Source organism: Microchirus variegatus (genome assembly GCF_963457635.1).
Source record: "Microchirus variegatus genome assembly, chromosome: 23".
NCBI classification, from domain to species: Eukaryota; Metazoa; Chordata; class Actinopteri; order Pleuronectiformes; family Soleidae; genus Microchirus; species Microchirus variegatus.
In genome coordinates this window covers 16,902,325-16,929,182 of record NC_139824.1, presented here as the reverse complement: position 1 = coordinate 16,929,182, position 26,858 = coordinate 16,902,325, and the positions used below count along the sequence as shown (strand labels likewise).

The following is a 26,858-nucleotide window of genomic DNA, read 5'->3' as shown; positions in this document are numbered from 1 at the left end:
CTTGTGGTGAGCTGCTGGAAACACCTGCAGGTGTGTTTCATATGGATCAACCAATAGAGCCTGCCATGATTGAGATAGATTTGTGTGTGTGTGTGTGTGTGTGTGTGTGTGTGTGTGTGTGTGTGTGTGTGTGTGTGTGTGTGTGTGTGTGTGTGTGTGTGTGTGTGTGTGTGTGTGTGTGTGTGTGCGTGCAGAAGAGAGAGCTTGACTCATTTATCGCCACTACAGAATCAACACAACGATGAGGAGGGTGTTTTTCTCTCTTCGCGTGTGTGTGTGCGTGTGTGTGTGTGTGTGTGTGTGTGTGTGTGTGTGTGTGTGTGTGTGTGCGTGCAGAAGAGAGCGCTTGACTCATTTATCGCCACTACAGAAACAACACAACGATGAGGAGGGTGTTTGTCTCTCTTCGTGTGTGTGTGTGTGTGTGTGTGTGTGTGTGTGTCCTCCTGCAGCAAAGTGAGGACACTGTGTCACAGCAAAACACTTCAAAAATAAAGCATTTCAGTGAGACATTAGTCAGACTTATACCGTGGTTCCTTTCATTGACAGTCTGTGAAATTATCACCAATTTGCCAATCGATTATAATAAATTATCATTATTATTATTATTCTATTATCATTATTATTATTATTCAATTATCAAAATTATCCAATTATATGCTTCCGTGCGCACAAAGAAATCTGAAGAACAAATCACGATGATCTGTAACCTGCAGCGCAGCCTTGACTGCACGCACGCACACACACACACACCCGACACACACGCACACACGCACACACACACAGAGAGAGAGAGCGCTTGTGCTGCTGCCTCAGAGTGAAGATGCTCTTCTTCTTCTTCATGATCATCGCTGCAGGAGCAGAGCGAGCGCACAGGCTGCTGCTCACAGATTGATGCACGCGACGCTCACAGATTATAAACTTACTGAAACAACAACAACAACAACAACAACAACAACAACACAACAGGATTAAAGCCACGATCTTTGACCCCCACTTGGATTAAAATATACTTCTTCTTCTTCTTCTTTCTTTCTTTTTTTTTTGGTAACCAATGGATTTCTATAACGGGACTAATTTTTCTGTCGGACACAATAATTCAACGCGAGGTAAGTTGAGCAGCGCACACACACACACACACACACACACACACACACACACACACACATATATATATAAGTATATGTATATATATAGTATATATATATATATATATTAATCCCACACCTTGTCTGTGTGAAAGCACCATAGCAATACTTATACTGCCACAGCTCCTATACACTCTTAGAAATAAGGGTTCTTCTACAAGGGCTGAACCATTTGTTTTTTCAAGGGTTTCTTTATAAAAGGTTCTACCTGAGAACCACAAGCTGAAGAACCTCATGTGGTTATTACTGAGCACTTTTATTTCTAAGAGTGGAGGAGCTTTTATTTCCCACGGAACAAATTCAGTTTGCAGTGAATTTCTTCCCAAAAATGAGAAACACACACACGCACACGCACACACACACACACACGCACAATATTTAAGTTAGGTTATTCAATATTTTTGTGACATTTGTGTATAAAAACGTGTTCAGATCACATCCTTACGTGTGATATCTGAACCTTAACCATCAAAACTAAGTGTCTAACCCTATAAAACCATTTAAAAAGACAATTTTAAGAGGGGACAGAATACGAGGACCAGCCTAAATGTCTTTGCTTCCTTAGGTTTATAAGTTCTTTGGTCCTCACAAAGACACACAAACAAGAACTCACACACGTTCTTGCATTTTCACCTCGACTTCCATTCATTCAGACAAAGCCTTTAAACCTTAAACACACTTCAAATATGAGCCTTAAACTTAAACTATAGTCTCGCTGCCTCATTAGGACCTGGTTTTCCGTCTCTACGAGGACGACAAACACAAGCGCTCGCACGCAGGTATGCAAATTATCCCGCCGACTATTACCATTCAACAAGTCGGTCTTGTTGCAAACGGAGACAGCGACGTGACAGGTGCTTATTTCAGCGTCTGATCGTTCACCTGCATGCGTGACAACCCTGTCACACCAGATATGTTACTACAGTATTTCTTTTGGGCTGATAAGCATTGGTCAACGGTGAAGTCACCCTCTCATTACAGAACTGACATCCATCATGCACTGCAGTCATTAAGTTGACCTTCAAAATACAAAATAAACTTGTTCAAAGACTCGGTCAGAATGCAAACCCTGTCACTCACAGCTTGAAAAACGGGCTCTTTAATGATTTCTTCACATCAGGCAGGATATAATTACAGAACACTACGCAGCGTTTTAATTTAACCCTTTAAGGTACGGCTCAACCGTTTGGTTCGACCACACTTTAAGTCACTATATGTCATTGAAAAATGCATCAAGCTGAACTCACTGACAATTATGCAAACCAGGTTTATTATGAACAGACATCTCAACCGTTTGGTAGAGGCCTGTATCGAAAATACTGTAGGTTAATTAAAAAAAAGAAGAATAATAATAATAATTATGTATATTGATTGTCTTTATTGTTATCTTAAGTAAATAATATAAAATAATAAAAAATGCAAATAAATTATTTTTCCTTTTGCTTTTTTCTTGGTGCGCACGTTAAAGGGTTAACGACTGCACTGAAGTAAATATTTGTACTCAGAAAGAGTCTGAAAAAGTATTTTGTGATTTTTCCCTATCCTTGCCTACTCTATATTACATTAAATCAGTAATTAAAAGTGTATTTTTTTCTGCCAGCAATCAAGTAACTTAACCTATTTGTTGTTTTGTCTAAATCTGTCCTAAAACCTGAAACGCAAACAAAGTTGTGTACAAGCATTGGAATTAAAGGCGCCATATGTAAGAATGTGGCCAAAAACGGTTACTACACTCAAATTCAAAATACCGAGGTCTTTTAGCTTTCGTTTTCTGACGCAACTGGCAGGTGTGTTATTGTGTTAGAGAGAGGGCGCGTCGTGTGATGTGTGTGTGTTACACACTGACGATCAATCACCTGCCGCTGGAACAGTTCAAAGTCGACGTGTTTCACGCAGCGAGCCTCTGGCGGCCTCTGGTGGTCATAGTGGCAAGTGCGGAAACACAAAGACAGACTAAAAACATCACTTCACTCCTTCGCATCTGGAATTCCATTCCGTAATGAAATAAAACTGATTAATATCGTCTTTAATCGTCTTTAGAACGTCAGACTGTAATGAAGTGTATGAGTGAGTGCGAGTGCATATTTGCGTCAATGACATGACATATTTTTGTGTGTCGTGCCTATTATTCGTCAGGTGGCGCAACCAATTTAAACCAATAAATGATACGTCAAAGTGACCAAATGGTTTATAAATGTAATGTGTGTAGTTATTATCCTGAATATATGCATTTGTGTATTAGTGTGATTATTTTCCTGTCTTTAAATGTTAAAATCGGATGTTAAGGAAGCTTAAAACCTGACCTACAGAGAGCAAAAATCTTAAATTATTGTAAAAAACAAAACAAAACACAATGATAAAAATATCACTTTTTTGTTGTGAAGTTAAAAATACTGTTAAAAATGAGTTAAAACTGATTGGAACAGTTATTCAAAATATGAGACATGTTCAAGCACATTGTTCTGGAACCAAAAAATATGCACTACATCTGTATTGAAAATAATTTTTTTAGACGCTTTATTTGTTATTGACCTATTTACATTGTTGTTTGTAATGTCTTATATTATTGCCCTTTGTACAAAAGTCCAGCAAAGGGACAGCAATAATTATAGACTTCTATATATATATATATATGGTGTACATCCAGGAGCAAATTGCTATATGCTCTGTAATCAAATGCACTTATGTCCACTCGCACTGCGTCACTGCATTGTCCCCGGTAAATAAAGATGAAGATGAAAGAGAAGCATTCGATCAATCTTTTAAAAAAAGTACGAACGAGAAGAGTGGATTTTGAAAAATGTGCTCGCTGACAGAAAAAAAAAGAAGGATTTATGGTTCACAAATACAATCTTCTGTTTTCCCCAGATCTAATATCTAATATCTAACATGTGCTTCCCGTCCGCAGCTGCCGATGCGGCGCCTCACTCCAGCGCCATCCTGCCCGTCATCTTTGGCATCATCTGCTTCCTGGGCATCGTCGGCAACGCCGTCGTCCTGTACACCATCGCGAAGAAGACCAAGTGCCGCGCCAAGCAGACCGTTCCCGACATATTCATCCTGAACCTCTCCATCGTGGACCTCCTGTTCCTCCTCGGGATGCCGTTCCTCATCCACCAGCTGCTGGGCAACGGCAGCTGGCACTTTGGCGCCACCATGTGCACGGTCATCACCGCGCTCGACTCCAACAGCCAGATCGTCAGCACTTACATCCTGACGGCGATGACCCTCGACCGCTACCTGGCGACGGTCCACCCCATCCGCTTCAACTACGTGCGGACGCCCTGCGTGGCGGCGGCGGTCATCGTCGTGGTGTGGGGTCTGTCCTTCCTCACCATCATCCCCGTGTGGATGTACTCGGGCCTGATGCCTCTGCCGCACGGCCTGGTGGCGTGCGCGCTCCTCTTGCCCGACCCGGTCAACAACACCTACTGGTTCACGCTGTACCAGTTCTTCTTGGCCTTCGCGCTGCCCTTCGTCATCATCTGCCTGGCGTTCTTCAAGATCCTCCAGAACGTGTCCACCAGCGTGGCGCCGCTGCCGCCGCGGAGCTTGCGCGTGCGCACGAGGAAGGTGACGCGCATGGCCGTGGTCATCTGCCTGGCCTTCTTCGTCTGCTGGGCGCCGCACTACATCCTGCAGCTGGTGCACCTCGGCGTGCAGAAGCCCAGCCTGGCGTTCGCCTACGCCTACAACATCGCCATAAGCATGGGCTACGCCAACAGCTGCATCAACCCGTTCATCTACATCGTCCTCAGCGACACCTTCAAGCGGCAGTTCCACAGGGCCGTGCACCAGATCAACCGGAAGATCCACGTCAACACGAGCACCACCGACGGCGGCAGCGTGAGCATGCGGATGGTGCCGGACGGCGGCCAGCAGGGGGCGGCGCCGCGGGAGATGATACCGTCTGACGCGGCGCCGCAGTAAATGTAGGCTCAGTCCTTAGTCAATGATTTCCAGCACTTGATGGATCTCAAAGCTTCAAGCGGCTGCTGACAGACTGACTGTCGCGCGCGGTCGTCAAATATCCGTCATGACATTTCAAGTAAGAAACAACCGCATTTGCATATAGATCCATCTACTTCTACCGCTTTGTCCTCCACGCGGGGGGAGGCGCGGGCGGACGCTGTGCCTGTGCATATAGATAAACAATCAAAAACTCTCTGTGATCGTTTCCTTCGGCTAAAAAACAGCCGCGTCTTCACACTCCAGTGAAGCTAGCTTGGAGAAAAATAACATCTGCCGCACCGGGGCGGCCCACGCAGACTCTTATAATCACCTGCTTTTCATGCTAATGTTGCTATTTCCTGCTGTGTTTGCGCCATAATAATTATTTGTTGTTTACGATTCACAGAACTTAGCCGATGTTTAGCCCCACAGGAGGAAAATTATCCACTTGATTTCCCTTGATGTGTTTACTCGGTGTAAAAATACAAAACTATTATCGTCACCAACGCATGAGTAATGATGAATGAATAAAGGAAGGCTACAGTCGACGCACGGCGAGGTGATCCATACATTATGCAAACAAACGAATGCAAATAACAATCAATAAAATATCGCTGTATATATCCATACATAATTATAGTCGAGTGAGTAGCTGTCGCGCTGTTGTTGTTGAGGGAAAACAAGCTTTGGAAAACGACAAAGAGTTGGTGTTAAAAAAGGATTTGGACGTCGTTATATGTCTTTTTTTGTTTGTTTGTTTGTTCTTGCGTGCCGTGATCGACCTCTGAAGAAAACAAACGGCGCATAATGAGATTGTGGTTTCTGTGGTCTCCAGTCCAGGCACACACACACACACACACACACACACACACAAATACAAATGAGACTTCCCACCTTGTTTTAGAGGAAATAAAAAAACACATTAACGCAGCAACGGTCAACGAAAAAGGACGGAGACCGAGAGACGAGACCTCCAGGTTTAGTCATTTCCTGCACATCCACGTGTCAGATGTGCAGGTCGGGATGTTCACCCTGGAATAAATACTGGCCACTGGTCGTTAAACAGGATGTAAGATGTCGGCATCGTTTGGCAAAATGTGTTCCGTGTTGATATTTGTGCGTTACTTATTCATCAATGACAAAGTTATTTATTTATAACAATCCCATTTCTCGGAAAGTCGGGAAACGTTCCAAAAAACAAACAACGACCTGTAAATGTGTTAATTCAGTCATCTCCTCCAGCTCTAAGCTCCACATGAAGGTCACGACCATCACTAACTCACATTCACTCTTTTACACTCACGCCTACAGTCGACTGCGTCCAAACGCAATTCACTTAAGCTTTAATTGACGAGGCAGAAGGACACGGAATAGATTTCCCCCAAAATTTTGGACTACATACTATACTATAATTTGTTTGGCTAATTTTGGACTACACACTACACCATGACTTTTTGGTCAAATTTTGGACTACACACTATACTATGACTTTTTGTCAAATTTGGGACAACATACTATACTATGACTTTTTGGTCAAATTTATGACTACACACTACACCATGACTTTTTTGAGTGATTTTTGACGACATACTATACTATGACTTTTTTCGACTAATTTTGGACTACACACTATACTATGACTTTTTGGTCAAATTTTGGACGACATACTATACTATGACTTTTTTGAGTGATTTTGGACAACAAACTACACCATGACTTTTTTGACTAATTTTGGACTACACACCCTGCTATGACTTTTTGGTCAAATTTTGGACGACATACTATACTATTATTTTTTTGACTAATTTTGGACGACACACTACACTATTATTTTTTTTTACTAATTTTGTACTACACACTACACCATGACTTTTTTTGAGTGATTTTGGATGACATACTATACTATGACTTTTTTGAGTGATTTTGGACGACATACTATACTATGACTTTTTGGTCAAATTTTGGACTACATACTTTACTATGACTTTTTTGAGTGTTTTTGGACTACATACGTTACTATGACTTTTTGGTATAATTTTGGACTACATACTATACTATGACTTTTTTGAGTGATTTTGGACTACACACTATACTATGACTTTTTGTCAAATTTTGGACTACATAGTATACTATGACTTTTTTGAGTGATTTTGGACTACATACTACACCATGACTTTTTTGTCAAATTTTGGACGACATACTACACCATGACTTTTTGGTCAAATTTTGGACGACATACTATACTATGACTTTTTTGTCAACTGACACTGCTGCACTTTCACGCGTCGTCACGTGAGCGGAGCAGGTGGGTTTACAACGTCAGCACTTTGGAAAGACTTTAAGAGAAGCAGTGACGAGGAGGAGGAGGTCAATAAGCAGCTCCTTCGACACAAGATATTTGATCAAAACATCTAAAAAGAACCAACACGACGCACAATAAACTAAATATGACGTATTATTCCTATACTTTTACAACCTAGACTGTCTTCTAAGTTGTTGAACATCATCTCAGTGCAAATACTGGACATCTTTTGACGTCAAACCCTAATGTTTTACAGGAGGATTGGACTCTGTTAAAAAAACGCTTTAATTAACACAAAAGGTTATAAAAAATGTGCAATATAGAGTGTTTTATATCCTTTTTTTCTTACTGCATTTTCATTAAGTGCTCCAACTTTTCAGGAAATGGGTGTTGTAGTTGTTTCATATGTACAGAATATTAGGCGAAGTGATTAGGAAATGTTTTGTTTCAGGTAAAAATCTAGTGTATAATGTAAAACTCAGGGTTTCTCAGAATGAAACGACACCCGCTTTTACTAAATTAAACTTCTGTTGTTGTTGTTGTTCAGAGAAATTTTATTTTATTTTAATTTGGCAGATAAAAAAAAACCAAAACTGAATGAATCCTTTGTCGTTACAACTCCCGATGCTTGTTTGTTCTTGCATTTTGTCTTTTATGAAACAGTTTGTTCGTCCGTCTGTATCTGTGAAAACTGACTGCTTGGAAAAAAAGAAATCAGTGTATTGTTGTGTCAAAGAAATGTGGTTTTGTTTTTTAAAAAACAACAAAAACTAGCGCAGGTGTAATGTGGATTTGTTCATGTCTCATGATTTCACATATTTGAATTATCCCAGATAGATAGATAGATAGATAGATAGATAGATAGATAGATAGATAGATAGATAGATAGATAGATAGATAGATAGATAGATAGATAGATAGATAGATAGATAGATAGATAGATAGCTTTAAGCTAACAGATAGATTTAAGCTAACTGATAGATGACGTTAAACTGATAGATAGATTTAAGCTAACAGATAACTTTAAGCTAACTGATAGTAGATGACGTTAAGCTGATTGATTGATAGATAGGTAGATAGATAGCTTTAAGCTAACAGATAGACAGCTTTAAGCTAACTGATAGATAGCTTTAAGCTAACTGATAGTAGATGATGTTAAGCTGATAGATAGATAGCTTTAAGCTAACAGATAGACAGCTTTAAGCTAACAGATAGATAGCTTTAAGCTAACTGATAGATAAATAGAGATAGATAGATTTAAGCCAACAGACAGATAACTTTAAGCTAACTGATAGATAACGTTAAGCTGATAGATAGATAGATTTAAGCTAACAGACAGATAACTTTAAGCTAACTGATAGTAGATGACGTTAAGCTGATTGATTGATAGATAGGTAGATAGATAGCTTTAAGCTAACAGAAAGACAGCTTTAAGCTAACTGATAGCTTTTAGCTGATAGATAGCTTTAAGCAAACTGATAGTAGATGATTTTAAGCTGATAGATAGATAGCTTGAAGCTAACAGATAGACAGCTTTAAGCTAACTGATAGATAGATAGATAGATAGATAGATAGATAGATAGATAGATAGATAGATAGATAGATAGATAGATAGATAGATAGATAGATAGATAGATAGATAGATAGATAGATAGATGTGCACTGAAGTGATGAATAGCTCTCTCGTGAACCTTAACTGAATGAAACTAATGAAAGGGAAGCAGTCACCAGAACAACCAGCACTCTAATTACTCAGAGGTTTCACCAGCGTGCCACAGAATACTGTATATATACTGACTAAAATGGTTCATATTATGTGTTATTTTTGATAGACGTTGACAGACCAACAGTTGCATTAAAATTGCAAACGTGGCTCATCTAAAATCCGTCGTTATCAGTCTCTGACAGAGTGTTCAGCAACATTTCTGTACCGCTGTGATCAAAATCCCTGTGCATAAATATGACTCAGCGCCGTTTATTATTTATATTTCACAAAAAGGATAAACGGTTTCCTTGGTGATGTCTGCGAGCACGCGATCAAATTGGGTTTACGCCTCAATTTATGAAGTAAAATAACAAATTGTTTTCAATTACTCGACAGCGTGACTCGCGTCCCCTTCGTAGCATCACAGAGTTTTCACTTTCTGCAGAATATTTTCTTGTGTTGCAAAACAGGAATGAAATAAAAAAGGTTTGCTGATGTGAATCACGCACAACAATAACAACAAAAAAAGGCGATAACCTCTCTGCTGACATTTCAAATGACAGCTGTCTGCCGTGACCATGACATATACTCTCTCTCTCTCTCTCTCTCTCTCTCTCTCTCTCTCTCTCAGGACTTTGTTTCTGGACCATAAACATTCAAAGCTGCAGAGTAAAGTGCTCTTCACTGCTGGTTGATTGATGATATCGCTGCTTTGGGGAACTGAGGCAAAACACAACAACAAAGTCTGTGAAACACAGCGGCCGAGGCGAAAAACTTAAGGCCACGTTATACTTCTCAGAATGCGTAACCACGGAGACGCCTCGTGCCTTCATAGAGCTACGTCGTGGTGACGGATACGCACTGCAATTTTCCGCCCGATCAGTAGGGGTCGTCACGCAAGGTTGTTGTGCAGTGAGCATTGGCGTCCGAGAGAGAGATTGGGCCAAATCCAATTCCTATCTTAACCCTCAAGCTGTTATTTTGTCACTTAGAAATGGGACACCCCTTAAATGCAGATACGTCTTCAGACTGCGGGGGGCAGAATAACGCGAAAGCTGCGTCCAGTCTGTCAACTCCAAAAAAGAAGAAGAAAACATTTACGTCAGGATTATTTATTACGATCCGTTTGTCAGTCAAGTTATTAGGTTGTCAGTTAGTTAAGATGATACTCATACAAATATTCAGCTGACAGTTACCACACACCACGAAAAGTAAACCATCGCAAACCATCGCTTGTCCGCACCGGCCGACTATTGACAAAAGATCGTAAAATAAAAATAAATGTTACGCAACAATGACGTCAGTAATCCATAATATGGCCCTAAACTAAGATAATACAATGGTTTTCATCATTTTTATATCTCTATTAACAAAAGAAAATACTTCATTTGTAGCGTACTCGTTTCGCTGCTTTCGGCGCCATCTTTGTTATGTCAAAACACGCAATGCATTCTGGGTAGCCCTTGCTCCCAAGGGTGGTCTCGGAAAATCTCAATATTAAGGGCGATACAGCCCTAAAACTTGGCCCTCCCTAGCGGGAGCGCATTTTTGTAATTGAGGGTTAAGATTGAGGATTAAGCAAGGAATTGGATTTCACCCAAAGACTGTTGTTGTTGTTGAAACAGTGGCCGTTTCTTACTTTTCTGTGTCACGGAACGCAGTTTTAATATAATTTGAGAAATCAGCCAATTAGAGTCTAAACATGTGGCATTTGTGTATTAAGATATGACGTATATATAGTTTGGCAGCGACGACGTTGGCGGTGATCAGCTCCGCCTCTGTGAGCCGGCACAGAGCAGCGTTACCTCGGCCTGTTCCTGAGGACCGATCGCAGCCCTTGTCGTCTCCGTTGTCCCTTGAAGGAATGACGGACACTTTACACTTTACGCAGGAGTATAAATTGGGTTTTAGGGATGACAATTTTACAGCTGGCTAACTTGGAACGGTTTCCATTTTCCACTTTAATTATCGGACTTTGTCGCTCAGAGAGAGAGGGAGAGAGAGAGAGAGCGTCCAAACAGCTCATCAGGTAAAGAAGAGTCTGGGTGATGGTGCACTTTAACAACATCACTCCACGTCTGTAATATCATTCTGTAACATCCTGCAGCTCTCTCCTCTTTGGTCTCCTGCACGAATCCCCTCCGAAAGCTCCAACTGGTCCAAAACCCAGCAGAACCCCTGTCCTCCAGAGAACTTCCCTGGCTCCCTCACACAAACCTTTCAGACCTCCTCCATCCTCACACTCCCTCTCAGATCACCAGCTGCTCTCCAGCTCCAGGGTTTTCAGTCACCACCTCTGATTTCGAACTCCAATCCAGACTCAAGACTTCACCTTTTCTCCCTCTGACCCGCCCCTCTCACGTACTGTAAAGGTGAACTCGAGCGCTGTCGCGTCGGCATCTCTCACTCTCCGCATGATTCCTGACTCTTTCAAAGAGTCCATTGAAGCCCCCGGGAAATGTACGAGAGTACAAATCTAATTAAATCACAATCGCCTTGAAGAAAGACGAGCTCCAGCAGCAGAAGATCCCACTGCACGGTTTCATTATTTCAGCTCTCCTGTGTACCTATATGAAATTGGCAGTGAACGCATGCTTTCCTACGTTCTGCAATACGTTTGAGGTAAACCACGGCAGAGGGAATTAGGATTCGTGAAAGAGTTGGTTTCAAAATGAATCAGAGGAGCAAACATCTGACTAATAGGTTTGGGTTTGTTCCTTCCTGAATATAATCAGCCTCAGTCTTTGGGGGGAAACTCTTTCTCTTTCTTCCGAGTGATTAAAATAAAGAATGAAATCTTGGGGGGTTTTTTTCAACCAAAAGAGTAAAAAATAACGCTGTCACTTGTGGGAGTTTTAGACGTTCGTGGAGTTACGCTGAGCGAGTACAAGAACAAAACGTTTTGCCAAAAACGTTGCACATTTGCTGCTGTTCAGCTCGATATAATTGTTTTCTAGAATAAAACACACCTCTTTTCTCCAAGTGATGTCTTCCTGTTAATAAGCCTCTTTTCCAACCTATGGTCCCAGCTCGGCACGGCACGGCACGGCACGGCACGGCACGGCACGGCACGGCGCGGCACGGGTTGGTTTTCCACTACAAAAAAAAGAACAATCAGAGTCAGTTAATTCAAAATCTTTGCTCAGTTCTTCCTCCACACTGTAAAAAAAAAAAAAAAGTTGATCAAAAGATCTTGAGTTTTTAAAAAAGTTTCATCAACTTATATTATTTTGTTAGACAAACTTGTAAGTTAGAATTGTGCCAACTCAAAATTCTCTTTTCAAACAGTTTGGCTCACTGATCTTGTTCAGATAATGTAAAGAAAATGTAAAGTTGGTTTCAAAAGGGATCAGAGGAGTGAACATCTGACTAATAGTATTTGGGTTTGTTCCTTCCTGAATATAATCAGCCTCAGTCTTTGGGGGGAAACTCTTTCTCTTTCTTCCGCGTGATTAAAATAAAGAATTAAATCTTGGGGGGGGATTTTTTCATCCAAAAGAGGAAAAATAACGCTGTCACCCACGAGTACGAGACCAAAAACGTCGCACTAAATAGTTCATGTGGTGGAGGTTGTTTCTCCACAGGGACGTTGGTCAGGAAAACGCTCCTCCGTGTTACCAGGACCGGCATCGGCAACTTTGCAAATCAGCGTTCCCGTGACGACAGATCCTGTTTCTCAAGGTCATGACGGTAAATATATACGATGCGCACTCAAATATACAAGACGTTTGTCGTCATTGTCGTCATGAAGGTAGCACTTAGTCAACAATAGTGTTTACGGCCTCTTAAACATACCATAAACTGGTCCGGTCGGCGCTGTACGCGTTCTGTGACACGTGACAAGTGCTCTAAGACGACTGCAGTCATGTTGTGACTAAATAATAGATATAAGGATGTTCAAAATACAAAATGTTCTACTAGTTTTAGTTCGCTGAAGTAATAATACAGTGGACCGCTTCCTGTTGTGCGTCAGAGGGGAGACTTTGTATTTATCTGCGTCTGTTAAATGAAACAATCTCGTTTCCCCAAGTCTTCTCCAAGAGGCACATTTGCTGTTGTTCAGCTCGATAGAATTGTTTTCTAGAATAAAACACACCTCTTTTCTGTGTGGTGTCGTCCTGTTAAAAGCCTCTTTTCCACCCTATGGTCCCAGCTCGCCTCGGCACGGCACGGCACGGGTTGGTTTTCCACAATAAAAAAAGAGAAAAATTAGAGGCAGTTAATTCAAAATCTTTGCTCAGTTCTTCCTACACACTGTAAAAAAAAAAAGTTGAGAAAACTCAAAATTTCAAGGCAACTTGATGCAATCAATTTTTGAGTTTACAGCCCAACAAAAGATCTTGAGTTTTTACAAATAATAATAATATTATTTTTAACTTGTAAGTTAGAGTTGTGCCAACTCTCTTTTCAAACTGTTTGGCTAACTAATCTTGTTCAGATAATGTAAAGAAAATGATTAAAAAAATAAAAATGTTGAATTTTGAGTTGTCCACTCAATCGGTCAATGTACAGCAAAGTTAGTGGGCACTTCCTGTTTCGGGTGTTCCACTTCCTGTAGAGAGCTCTCCTTTTCTAGAAATGTTCAGGACGGGTCTCTGATCACACATATCAAGTTTCAGGTCTCTACGTTAAAGTATGATGACACAGTGAGGCTTAGAAATGGGCTCGTTTTTTATTTTCCGACCGTTTCCAATTTACGTGTGTGAGGAAATTAGTTACAGTTTTTTGCAAATTTTGTCGCCACGGTTACTCGAAACGCTCAGAAACGTCACAGCACGCCATTCCCGATCGAACCGCACGTTTTGATATAACACGTGTGAGGGTTTTTTTCAAAGCTGCGCGACGAGTTACGCGGCAAACTTTTGGCAGATGAGGAAAAGAGGAAAATTTAGAATTTTGAGTTGTCTACCAAAATATGGTTACAATTTTTTTTTTTTTTTTTTACAGTGCATGACTGGAGACTGAAATACAGCAGCAGGGTTTGTGATGCAGCTCGACCGTTCACGGTCAGCTAAACACACAACACTCCTGTGTTAAATATTGAGATTTAACTGAAGTCAAGTCCCTGCTCGACTGAATATCTTCAAGTTTCATCGAGAGGAGTGAGGCATTCACGGTCTTCCAAGGTCTGAAATACTTGTCAAGTTGATTCCATTCCTTTAAGAAATGAAACGCAGAAAAACTAATCATTCCACTGGAAATAACAATAGCAAAAAAATAATGAAAAGGAGCAGAGAGACCGACAGTCTTAGAATATCTGCGGCTCAGAGCACAGTACAGCCCTTTTTAAATCATTTGGAAAAAGATAGAGAAGGAAAAAAACAAAGAATACATGGAAATATAACCATGGTAACGCTAAATTATGACATGTGAATCTTAATGACTTTTATTTTTAGAATAGAATAGAATAGAAATACTTTATTTATCCCTGAGGGGAAATTGTTGTGGCACAGCAGCAATTTATAATATAATTCACCATAAATAAGTGCACAAACGTATGTAAAGAATGAATGACCCATAGGATCAGGTGCAACGACATAAGAGAGAGACTATCGTAGTCTGAATATTGTAAATATTGTAAAATATTGTTATGTACTGTGATTCCTCTGTTCGACAAACACTCTCCTCACCATGATACTGCATTCCATCAAACTGCTTCTAATTCTTAATTTTTAATTAAAAGATCTCTGTTCCCCTTCCTTCTTTTTTGCAGAATCGACCACAACATCAAACTGCAGCCGTTTCCCTGTGACAAAGAAGGCATTTGTTGGATTATTTAATGAGTTTTATTGCTTTTCTTCACTAATAAAACACAATAATATTGATTTTAAACCCGTCACCTGTTGCAGGTGTGAACAGTGTGTTCCACATACAGCCACCCCGGCAGCACAGCTCACCTCCTCAGGCAGGATGTTATTATTAGGACGAATGATGATTGTGTCGCTAATGTGCGCGCGATAGAAAAATCCATTTAGCGCGGAGACTTATTAGATTGTGAACCTGGAGATGACTTTGTTTGCCTCGGCTCCGACAGGAACCACCAGCTGTTTGTGCATCGTCTCAGATAATCCAGTGCTCCGCGACTCACTGTTAGCACATGATTAAAGTGATTCATGGACGCGGCGGTCGCTGCTGTCAGGATCACGGAAGCAAAAACTAGATTTTCTCCTTCAATTGAAATCACTGATGAGATTAATTTCTGTGTGATTTATGATGTGGAAATGGATGTTTAAGAGATGGATCAGGAACTATTTTAATGTGGGAAAAAAAGGTGATTTTAAAAAGGTATTAAGACATTTCTTTTTAGCAAAGCTTTTGGTCGCCTTTAGATGTTTTTCAACCTTTAATTTATCTGCTCATCGTTTTTTGTTTTCACTTCTAGCACTTTGAGATCTATGATGAAAAGTGCATTATAAACGAGAAAATTCTGCCAGCGTAATTTCGATGGTGCCTGCTGCTTCCCGCATGCCGATTTTTCGGGCAAAGTCCGTGTTCAGGGAAGTTCCCTTGTCACCCGTCATCTTTTGCAGACATGTTCAGGACGAGTCCCTGGTCTCGCATATTGCGTTTCGTAAACATTGGTCAATTTACAGCAAAGTTAGCGGGCACTTCCTGTTTAAAATGGCAGACTTCCTGTTGGGTCAAGGGCGTGTCACTAAACATGTCCAGCGGAAGGTCGCTTGTCTCACATATCTTGTTCCGTGCATATCGGTCAATGTACAGCAAAGTTACATTTAACTTCCTGTTTCGGGCGTTCCACTTCCTGTAGTGAGATCACCTTTTGTAGAAAGGTCGAGGACCGGTCTCTGATCTCACATATCAAGTTTCAGGTCTCTACGTTAAAGTATGACGACACAGTGAGGCTCCGAAATGGGCTCGTTTTTTTTTCCAATTTACGTGCGTGTGGAAATTACAGTTTTTTTGTGATTTTTGTCGCCATGGTTACTTGAAACGCTTAGAAAAGTCATAAGCTAGGCTACAATGCCTTGCGACGCAGGCACCTAATAAAATGTACTAATTTCGTTATTACGATGGTGCCTGCTGCTTCCGGCACGTGTCGCCGTGGGCAGGACGTTTGCTGGTAAAGTAAAGAAGTGTCCACAGCAAAGTTAGTGGGCACATCCTGTTTAAAATGGCCGACTTCCTGTTGTGTCAAGGGCGTGTCTCCCATATCTTGTTTCGTGCGGATCGGTCAATGTACGGCAAAGTTACATTTAACTTCCTGTTTTGGGCGTTCCACTTCCTGTAGTGAGGTCACCTTTTGTAGAAATGTTCAGGACGGGTCTCTGGTCTCACATATCAAGTTTCAGGTCTCTACGTTAAAGTATGACGACACAGTGAGGCTCCGAAATGGGCTCGTTTTTTTTTTTCGACTGTTTCCAATTTACGTGCGTGTGGAAATTAGTTACAGTTTTTTGCGATTTTTGTCGCCATGGTTACTCGAAACGCTTAGAAAAGTCATAAGCTAGGCTACAATGCCTTGCGGCGCAGGCACGGTGCCTGCTGCTTCCGGCATGTGTCGCCGTGTGCAGGACGTTTGCTGGCAAAGTAAAGAAGTGTCCACAGCAAAGTTAGTGGGCACTTCCTGTTTAAAATGGCCGACTTCCTGTTGTGTCAAGGGCGTGTCTCCCATATCTTGTTTCGTGCGGATCGGTCAATGTACGGCAAAGTTACATTTAACTTCCTGTTTTGGGCGTTCCACTTCCTGTAGTGAGGTCACCTTTTGTAGAAATGTTCAGGACGGGTCTCTGGTCTCACATATCAAGTTTCAGGTCTCTACGTTAAAGTATGACGACACAGTGAGGCTCCGAAATGGGCTCGTTTTTTTTCTCCGACCGTTTCCAATTAACGTGCGCGTGGAAATTAGTTACAGTTTTTTGCGTTTTTGTCGCCATGGTTACTCGAAACGCTTAGAAAAGTCATAAGCTAGGCTACAATGCCTTGCGGCGCAGGCACGGTGCCTGCTGCTTCCGGCATGTGTCGCCGTGTGCAGGACGTTTGCTGGTAAAGTAAAGAAGTGTCCACAGCAAAGTTAGTGGGCACTTCCTGTTAAAAATGGCCGACTTCCTGTTGGGTCAAGGGCATGTCTCCCATATCTTGTTTCGTGCAGATCGGTCAATGTATGGCAAAGTTACATTTAACTTCCTGTTTCGGGCGTTCCACTTCCTGTAGTGAGGTAAACTTTTGTAGAAAGGTCTAGGACGGGTCTCTGGTCTCACATATCAGGTCTCTACGTTAAAGTATGACGACACAGTGAGGCTCCGAAATGGGCTCGTTTTTTTTTCGACCGTTTCCAATTTACGTGCGTGTGGAAATTAGTAACAGTTTTTTGCAATTTTTGTCGCCATGGTTACTCGAAACGCTTAGAAACGTCACAGCACGCCATTCCCGATCGAACCGCACGTTTTGATATGACTCGCGTGAGGGTTTTCCCAAAGCTGCGCGACGAGTTACGCGGCAAACATTTGGCAGAAGAGGAAAAAGTCGAAGAACAACAGAAGGCATTCGCGTCAGAATTCTAGGTTCGGGCTAGAATGCCTTGCGGCGATAGCACCTAATTAAATATATTTTTATTATTGGATAAAGGGAATAATAAAGTGTGCTTTTCTGAGCTAAGGAAGGACTTTTTCTTCTCCCTGTGTGTTTATTCTGCGCTAACAGAAGCACATAATCCAAGGACAACCCCTGGGATTAAAGTACGCTGGGTGAATTTACACATCTTTGAACTCTGAGCCAGTGAAGGTGGAACCACGTCTGTGTTCACATCACAAGGCCGAGGCGTCGTTGTTCAAACACGATTCGCACTTTTGATGGAACACAGAAGCCACGAGACGTGTGAAAGCGTGAAATACGAATACGCTGATCCTCTGTACGGTGAGGAATTCAGGAACAATATTGGAGGTCGACGACCTCCACCTCCACCTCCACCTCCGACACGTCTGATTTGAAAATTGAAATTGACAAATGAGATGGCTGTGTCCACACAAGCCCTGGGGGAAAAAATTGGATCTGAGTAATAGGGGGATAAAAAAGTCATTTAGGACGTATTGGAATTGAGACGCTGGCCTATTACTTCCTGACTGAGGTCGTAAATGATGGAAAAGGGAGAAGAAATAGCACGTTGATTCAAAGATGAACGCCCTCCTCCTCCTCCTCCTCCTCAAACTATACACCCTTGACCACATCTCCTCCATCAATCCTCTGAAACCTTTGACATTTACCTTAATTCTCTGCTGACAGAACACACGCAGAGAAAGACCGGAGATCTGGGTTCTCTTAAGCTCCAACCGTGACATTTCCGACGAGACGTTCGTTTGTCAGCGGAACACAAAAGTCTGTGCAGCTGAAGAGGGAAACCGAGCGGTCAAGGCAGAGGAAAAATCTGCATCGAACACTTCCTCCTTCACTGAGAGGCCGTACACTTAGAAATAAAAGTGCTAAGTAGAACCATACAAGGTTCTTCGGCTTGTCTTTCATAGGAGTTAATTGCGTCTTATGTGGCGACAAAGAGACAAAGAGAGGGACAATCCTGGAGTGAAGGACAGGCTTCAGGTGTTTTCCTGCTCCATACGACACCTGATACAAATGCACCTCACACTCTTAGAAATAAGGGTTCCAAAAGGGTCCTTCTACAAGGGCTGAGGTTCTACCTTAGGCCCTTTCCTGAAGAAAGGGCTTTTCAGATTTCAGAACTTGATTTAAATACAAGTAAAAGTCTCATCATTTACATCTTCTCTTCTATATGTTATATGAACCCTTTTTGGCTCCAGGAAGAACATTTTTATAAAGGTTCCTCCTGGAACCCTTTTGGGGAAATAAAGGGTTTCCTTTATTCAGGAAAGGGCTTTTAAAGGGTTCTCTGGATCAAAATGGTTCTTACTGGAACCATTAATGTTACCAAGAACCCTTGCAAAACCCTTTCTTCTGGGAAAGGGTTTTTCAGAAGCAAATGGTTCCAGGTAGAACCTCAGCCCTTGCTGAAGAACCCTTTTGGAACCCTTATTTCTAAGAGTGTACGACTAAATACACTCTTAGAAATAAAATTGCTAAATAGAAACATATACGGTTCTTCAGCTTGTCCTCATAGGAGAACCCTTTTTGGCTCCAGGTAGAACCTTTTGGAGGGTTCCACCAAGAACCCTTTTAAAACCTTTTATCCAGGAAAGTGGTTTTAAAGGGTTCTCTGGATCAAAATGGTTCTTACTGGAACCATTAGTGTTACCAAGAACCCTTGCAAAACCCTTTATTCTGGGAAAGGGTTTTTCAAAAGCAAATGGTTCCAGGTAGAACCTCAGCCCTTGTAGAAGGACCCTTTTGGAACCCTTATTTCTAAGAGTGTATGACTAAATACACTTTTTGAAATAAAAGTGCTAAGTAGAACCATATAAGGTTCTTCGGCTTGTCCTCATAGGAGAACCCTTTTTGGCTCCAGGTAGAACCTTTTCATAACGAACCCTTTTAAAACCCTTTATTCAGGAAAGGACTTTTAAAGGGTTCTCTGGATCAAAATGGTTCTTACTGGAACCATTAGTGTTACCAAGAACCCTTGGAAAACCCTTTCTTCAGGAAAAGGGTTTTTCAAAAGCAAACGGTTCCAGGTAGAACCTCAGCCCCTGTAGAAGAACCCTTTCGGAACCCTTATTTCTAAGAGTGTAGCATCAGGTGCATTATGAGCTTTCCAGCCTTTGAGTCCTTGTGAGTCTGCGTGTCCTCGTTTCTAAGAACTAAAACAGCTCAGTTATTTAAATCGTGACCTTGTTCAGAGGAATTGCTGTATTTGCAAAAAAAAAAAAAAAATCACATCAAAGTAAACAGGTGCGGCTTTAATAAGACTGTGAATAATTATAATAATCATAATAATCATCATATTTGAACCAGTGAGTGCGTTTACATGCACACTGAAAAAAACGATTATTATGGGTTTTTTAGAGTTATCTGGTTATCATTATCGGTTTGCCTTGGTTTCTGTCAATAATCTGATTTCTTAGAGACATGTATATGAACTTTAAAAAGTTTATTCCAGTTACCTGATCATAAACGCACTCAGTGATTAAACCTGTTTGTGAAGTTTCAGCTCATTTTCTCCCTAAAACTTTTCTTTACTTTTTTTTTATTGTTATTCTCACACACAGTCTGCTCTGCTCATGAAATAATTTCCACCTGCAGCAGCTGTGAGTAAAAACACTCTGAACTGCATAATTCATCCCCGAAAACAGGATGAAACAGTGAAACAAAGGCAGGTTCAACCTGTTCTTTTATCGTCCGTGTGTGTGTGTGTGTGTGTGTGTGTGTGTGTGTGTGTGTGGGCAGTTTTACACTTTGGCTGCGACAAAGAGGTCATTTAAGGGTTAGGGTTAAAAAAAAATAAAAGCTTTTTTTTGGAACACTGCAGTGGATGGTGAAATATTAAAGAGGATTCGTGTCCTCGTCTGCTAAACGAGAGCTCTTTGTCTGTGAAGAAAGAACTCCTCGAAGCAAGGTTCACATTAAATGGAAGTCAAAAGATTAAAGAATGTGAGATATTAAGATGTTCTCAGTCGTGCGTCTTCAGGAGTCTGCTGAAGGCTAAGGTACTCGGGGTTAAGTCGAAGACGCTGACGAGAACAAACACTTAAGACTGTTCTCCTTCACTCTGATCATCAGTTTCCCCCTGAGTCGAGGTGTAAATGAGAGCTGTGAGGGTCACAGAGTTCATCTCTGTTGAGCTCAGGACTTTACGGGATAAGATTTGGTTGTTTTTCTGCTTTTAGGATAATTTGAACAGAATATCCGGCCAAATTATCCTGTAGTGTGAGCGGTTAAAAGGCGAGACTTTAACCTTTTCTGTAATTACGTGACGGTTTGTGATGCTGGAAGACGACGAATCCACTTAAAGGTGCATTATGTAATAAATCTAAAGCAACTGGCCGTAAAATCCTCCTAATATGTCACAGAGACTCAGGAATAATGTTCATATAACAAACTGAACTCACCAACAACAACAGTACAGACAAAATATTTGCATTAAAAAAAATATTTTGCAGACTGCAAATCATGTTTATGTTTTGAAATCATGTTTTGGCGTCATGTGGCGCCACCTACTGTCGTCTACCAATCATTGCAGTCAGTAGAGTCTCAGCTGCCGAGTGACCACGGGTTGCCAGTTACGTCAGAAAACCAAACCTAAAAGACCTTGGTATTTTGAATTTGAATGTAGTAACCGTTTTTGACCACATTCTTACATATGGCACCTTTAAATATGTGTTAATATACTATTTTAACATGCAGTGGATCGTAAATAACCGTCGGATATTGAAAGTTACTCTGGAAAAATGGGCAAAAGCACATTTTCTAACCCTTTTATTTTGATAATAAGCAAAAAAAAAACAAGTGTTGTTAATACCCTACTTTAACATGCAGTGGATTGTAAATAACTGCTAGATATTGAAAGTTATTCTGGGAAAATGTGAAAAAGCAAATTTTCTGGCCGTTTTATATAATAAATAATAATAAAAAATAGGTTTACTTACACGCCAAGTGTGCGTAGTCCTGTGGATTCTGTCTTTCTGGCCCTTTTATGGTGAAAATAAGCAAAAACATGTTATACTGCACTGGAGTTCATGTACACCAACAGTGGGTTGTTTTTTAATGAAACGTTTTGGTTTTTCTTCATTTTAAATTGTTAATACCCTACTTTAACATGCAGTGGATTGTAAATAACCGCCAGATATTTAAAGTTATTCTGGAAAAAATTGGAAAAAGGACATTTTCTGGCCGTTTTATTGTGAAAATATGAATAAAAAATTGGTTTACTTACACGCCAAGTGTGCGTAGACCTGTGGATCTGTCTTTCTGGCCCTTTTATGGTGAAAATAAGCAAATAAAAGTGTTATATTGTTCACTGGTGTTCATGTACACCAACAGTGGGTTGTTTTTTAATGAAACTTTTTGTTTTTTCTTCATTTTAAATTGTTAATATATTATTTTAACATGCAATGAATTGTAAATAACTGCTAGATATTGAAATTTATTCTGGACAAAGAGCAAAAGCACATTTTCTGGCATTTTTATTGTGAAAATAAGCAAATAAAACACAGAGTGTTTTGTTTTTTGAGTAAAACTTTGTTTTTCTTCATTTTAAATTGTTAATATGCTATTTTAACATGCAGTAGATTATAAATAACTGCTAGATATTTAAAGTTACTCTGGGAAAAAATTGCTAAAGCACATTTTATGGTGAAAATAGGCAAAAACATGTTATACTGCACTGGTGTTCATGTACACCAACAGTGGGTTGTTTTTTAATGAAACGTTTTGGTTTTTCTTCATTTTAAATTGTTAATACACTATTTTAACATGCAGTGGATTGTAAATAACTGACAGATATTGAAAGTTATTCAAGAAAAATTGGCAAAAGCACATTTTCTGGTGAAAATAAGCAAAAAATGAATTAAAAAAATGTTAACTTACACGCCAAGTGTGTGTAGTCCTGTGGATCTGTCTTTCTAGCCCTTTTATAGTGAAAATAAGCAAAATAAATGTGTTATATTGTTTACTGGTGTTCATGTACACCTACAGTGTTTTGTTTTTTAATAAACTTTTTGGTTTTTCTTCATTTTGAATCATTAATACAATATTTTAACATCCAGTGGATTGTAAATAACTGCTACATATTGAACGTTATTGTGGAAAAATGAGCAAAAGCACATTTTCTGGCCGTTTTATTGCGAAAATAAGTTAAAAAAAAAAGTGTTATACTGTTCGCTGGTGTTCATGTAAACCTACAGTGTTTTTCAATGAAACTTTTAGTTTTTCTTCATTTTAAATTGTTAGAATACTATTTTAACATGCAGTGAATTTGTAAATAACCGCCAGATATTTAAAGTTATTCTGGAAAAAATTAGAAAAAGGACATTTTCTGGCTGTTTTATTGTGAAAATAATAATAAAAGACTTACATGCCCAGTGTACGTAGACCTGCGGGTCTGTATTTCTGGCCCTATTATGGTGAAAATAAGCAATAAAACAAGTGTAATACTGGTGTTCATGTACACCTACAGTGCTTTGCTTTTTAATGAAACTTTTAGTTTTTCTTCATTTTAAATTGTTAATACACTACTTTAACATGCAGTGGATTGTAAATAACCGCTAGATATTGAAAGTTATTCTGGGAAAATGTGAAAAAGCAAATTTTCGGGCCATTTTATATAATAAAAAATAATAAAAAATAGGTTTACTTACACGTCAAGTGTGTGTAGTCCTGTGGATTCTGTCCTTAGAGCCCTTTTATAGTGAAAATAAGCAAAATAAATGTGTTATATTGTTTACTGGTGTTCATGTACACCTACAGTGTTTTGTTTTTTAAAGCAACCTTTTGGTTTACATCATTTTAAATTGTTAATACCCTACTTTAACATGCAGCGGATTGTAAATAACTGACAAAACTGGCAAAAGCAAAAACTTTCTGGCCATTTTATGGTGAAAAAAATTGTTTACTTACACGGCAAGTGTGTGTAGTCCTGTGGATCATCCCGTCTCGTCCGTTCTTCCTCAGGATGAACACGCTGCTGAAAATCAGTGACAAAGTTAATCGTGTCTTACGTGGCGTCAACAGGACAGGCTTAAGGTGTTTACCTGCTCCTACGACGACACCCGAGTCAAAAACACGGCTGATTTCGCGGCGTTTGCGGAGCTCGACGAGAACGTCTAAACTTTACAGTAACCCTGGTCCTCGGGGATCACTGCCCTCCGCGTTTTAGACGTTCCCAGGCTCCAGCACACCTGATTCACATCAGCGGGAGAACATCTAACACATGCAGGGCAGTGTTCTCTGAGGACCAAACACGAAGGACAGTGGGTCTGAGAAACTCTGGCCACAATAACACCATTATCATCATCATCATCATCATCATCAAAAGTGACTCCTCGTGCCCAGATGAGCTGGCTCTTTTCTTTCTGCGTTTGTGCACAGAAGCACAAGACTATAAATATCTGCTGTGACAAAATCAAATCATTCAACCAACCAAACCAAACCAACCAAAAAAATCTGTGCGGGCACAAAAGTCTAACTGCTAAAAATGTTCATGCACTTCCACCAAAAAGAAGAAAAACAGGCTCATTATTTTTTTTTGTATGAACTGTGAAAGAGAAAATAAAGATTATTGTGATTTTTTTTTTAAAGTCACAGCTTCTTTCGTGTCAAAGAAAAACAAAGAAAGACTTCAACCATGCACGGAAAACACATCAAATGTGCACAAACACAAACACAAATACACAATATAGAAACAAAAATAACAGTTGAGGCAGAAACTGCTGTTACACAATGAAACTCTAGTTAAACACCGTGTTAATTACCTCATTTATTCACTCGCACATAGAATCTTTATATTTTTATTTTATAAAATGTAGAAAAATTGCATATAAAACAACTCACATTTCACAATAAAAACACAGAAGTGCTCAGTTTGGCAGAGTAATAAACATTCTGTAGATTAAGAAACAAAGAGATGGTGTAATACAGACTTTGTGTCCCCAATTTAAACTTTATATCCTGTTATTATGATCTTGAAAAGCATTAATAATAAATTGTATAGAAGCGTCTTTTTCCCTCTCTCCTCGTCTTCTCAAAAACACGACGAGGATTCAGTGTTTAGTGATGAAAATCAGAGTCACGCAGCGGCCGTTACAGCCCACATTTATATTTTTAAAGTGATGCTTTTCAGCAAATCTTCACACTAATGCTGTTTATTGCCGTCTGTGTAACTCACAGTGAACGATTACGGAGCCCCCGAAGTGACAAGAAAGAAAAATAAATAAAATAATTTAAACCTCGACTTTCCAAAAAATAGGAAAAAATTTTGAAAAAAAAATATTGAAACATTTTTTTTTTTTTAATATTGAAAAAAAAAATTTTTGACAAAAAAGATCTTAATCGATCTTACTCGAGATCTTGAGTAACCAAAAAATTATGAAAAAAAATAAAAATAAAAATAAAAATTAAAATGTTATTTTTTCCAAATTTCTTTTTTTTCAAAAAAAAAAAATTTTCATATATTTTTTTTCACATTTTTTTGGAAACTCGAGATCTTGAGTTTCAAAGTCGAGATTAAATTTTTTTTTTTTTTTCGTCATTTTTTTCTTCTCATGTCACTTCGGGGGCTCCGTAGACGACAGCCAAATATGAGCTGAAGGGAAAAAAGACCCCAAATCACTCAATCAATCACTGTAATCATTTAAAAACAGACAGACGTCTATGTTGTTGTGGTTTTCTCTCAGTGATTATTTGACAGCAGGGTTAAAAGAAATGAAAACGATTGTGCAAAGACCGACGACAGTGAGCGACACGTTCGAACATTATTGCTTCGTCAAGTGAGGATTTAAACGACTGGATACTGGAAGTGTTGTTAAAGTAAATATGGAGTGCATCTGTGCAAAGTTTGTGTAAGTTCTCTCTCTATATATATATATCTCTATACAGTGTATATCGTATATATTATTCATAAAGACCAACGCTGTGACAACAGCTTGCAGCAAGATAAACTCATGTGATACAAGTAATGTATAAACTAATAATAACAACAGTGACTCTGGGTCTGTGGGTGTTAGTGGAAGATATTTACTGCAAGATCTCTTTGAATGTTCTTGAATCAGCCACTTACATTTAATTTAATTAAATGAACAGGATAAAATTAAGAGGTTTTATGAATTTTGTTAGGAAACAGACTTTTGTTTTTTTTGTTCACAGACTTTAAATTGCAGTGTCGTATAGCGTCTTTGTTTATTATATTAAAAAAACAATGATTTCAGTGTTGATAATTAAAGTGAAAATGCACATTGTGACAAACACAGTGTTTTATATAATATAAACCCGGCGTTCACTATGAACTCCAGAACCCTCTCAGAAAAGACGTGCATATGCAATTTAAGTTCAGACTAGTTGCTATATTATAGTATAGTACATAGTATAATATTGAATATATTATACTCAATATTATAGCAGCGAGTGAAACACAATCATTTGTCGTACCTAATGTGTCTGTGGTGAGTTTTTCCCCAAAGTTCAGATGTCAGGTTATTTCATATTTACACTGACGTGGCTGATGAGAATCAATGAGTCAGATTACACTGGGTTACAAAAAACACAAATGTCTAAGTTTTCTATGTCTTTTCAACTGAATTAGGACCATGTTGCACCACTGAATCCATTTTTCTCAATCAGGTCATCATCATACACATCATACACTCTGAGAAACAAAAGTGCTAAGTAGAACCATATAAGGTTCTTCGGCTTGTCCTCATAGGAGAACCCTTTTTGGCAGTTTTTATCTTTTGGAGGGTTCCACCAAGAACCCTTTTAAAACCCTTTATTCAGGAAAGGGCATTTACAGGGTTCTCTGGATCGAAATGGTTCTTACTGGAACCATTATTGTCACCAAGAACCCTTGAAAAATCCTTTCCCAGAAGAAAGGGTTTTTCAGAAGCAAATGGTTCCAGGTAGAACCTCAGCCCTTGTAGAAGGACCCTTTTGGAACCCTTATTTCTAATATAAAAGTGCTAAGTAGAACCATATAAGGTTCTTCGGCTTGTCCGTAGGAGAACCCTTTTTGGCTCCAGGGAGAACCTTTTTATAAACGTTCCACCTGAAACCCTTTTGGAGGGTTCCACTAAGAACCCTTTCCAAACCCTTTATTCAGGAAAGGGGTTTTAAAGGGTTCTCTGGATCAAAATGGTTCTTACTGGAACCATAAGTGTTACAAAGAACCCTTGAAAAACCC

General features: G+C 39.7%; 1 protein-coding gene across 1 annotated transcript; it reads left to right on the top strand.

Moving 5' to 3' along the window:
* Positions 1 to 1,054: 1,054 nt before the first annotated feature.
* mchr1a (melanin-concentrating hormone receptor 1a) lies at positions 1,055 to 5,078 on the top strand (the record flags this gene model as incomplete). The annotated part of the gene is made up of 2 exons (XM_083909655.1): positions 1,055 to 1,109; positions 4,057 to 5,078. The coding sequence occupies 2 exons, from the start codon at positions 1,055 to 1,057 to the stop codon at positions 5,076 to 5,078; spliced, it is 1,077 nt and encodes a 358-aa protein (XP_083765781.1).
* Positions 5,079 to 26,858: the final 21,780 nt, after the last annotated feature.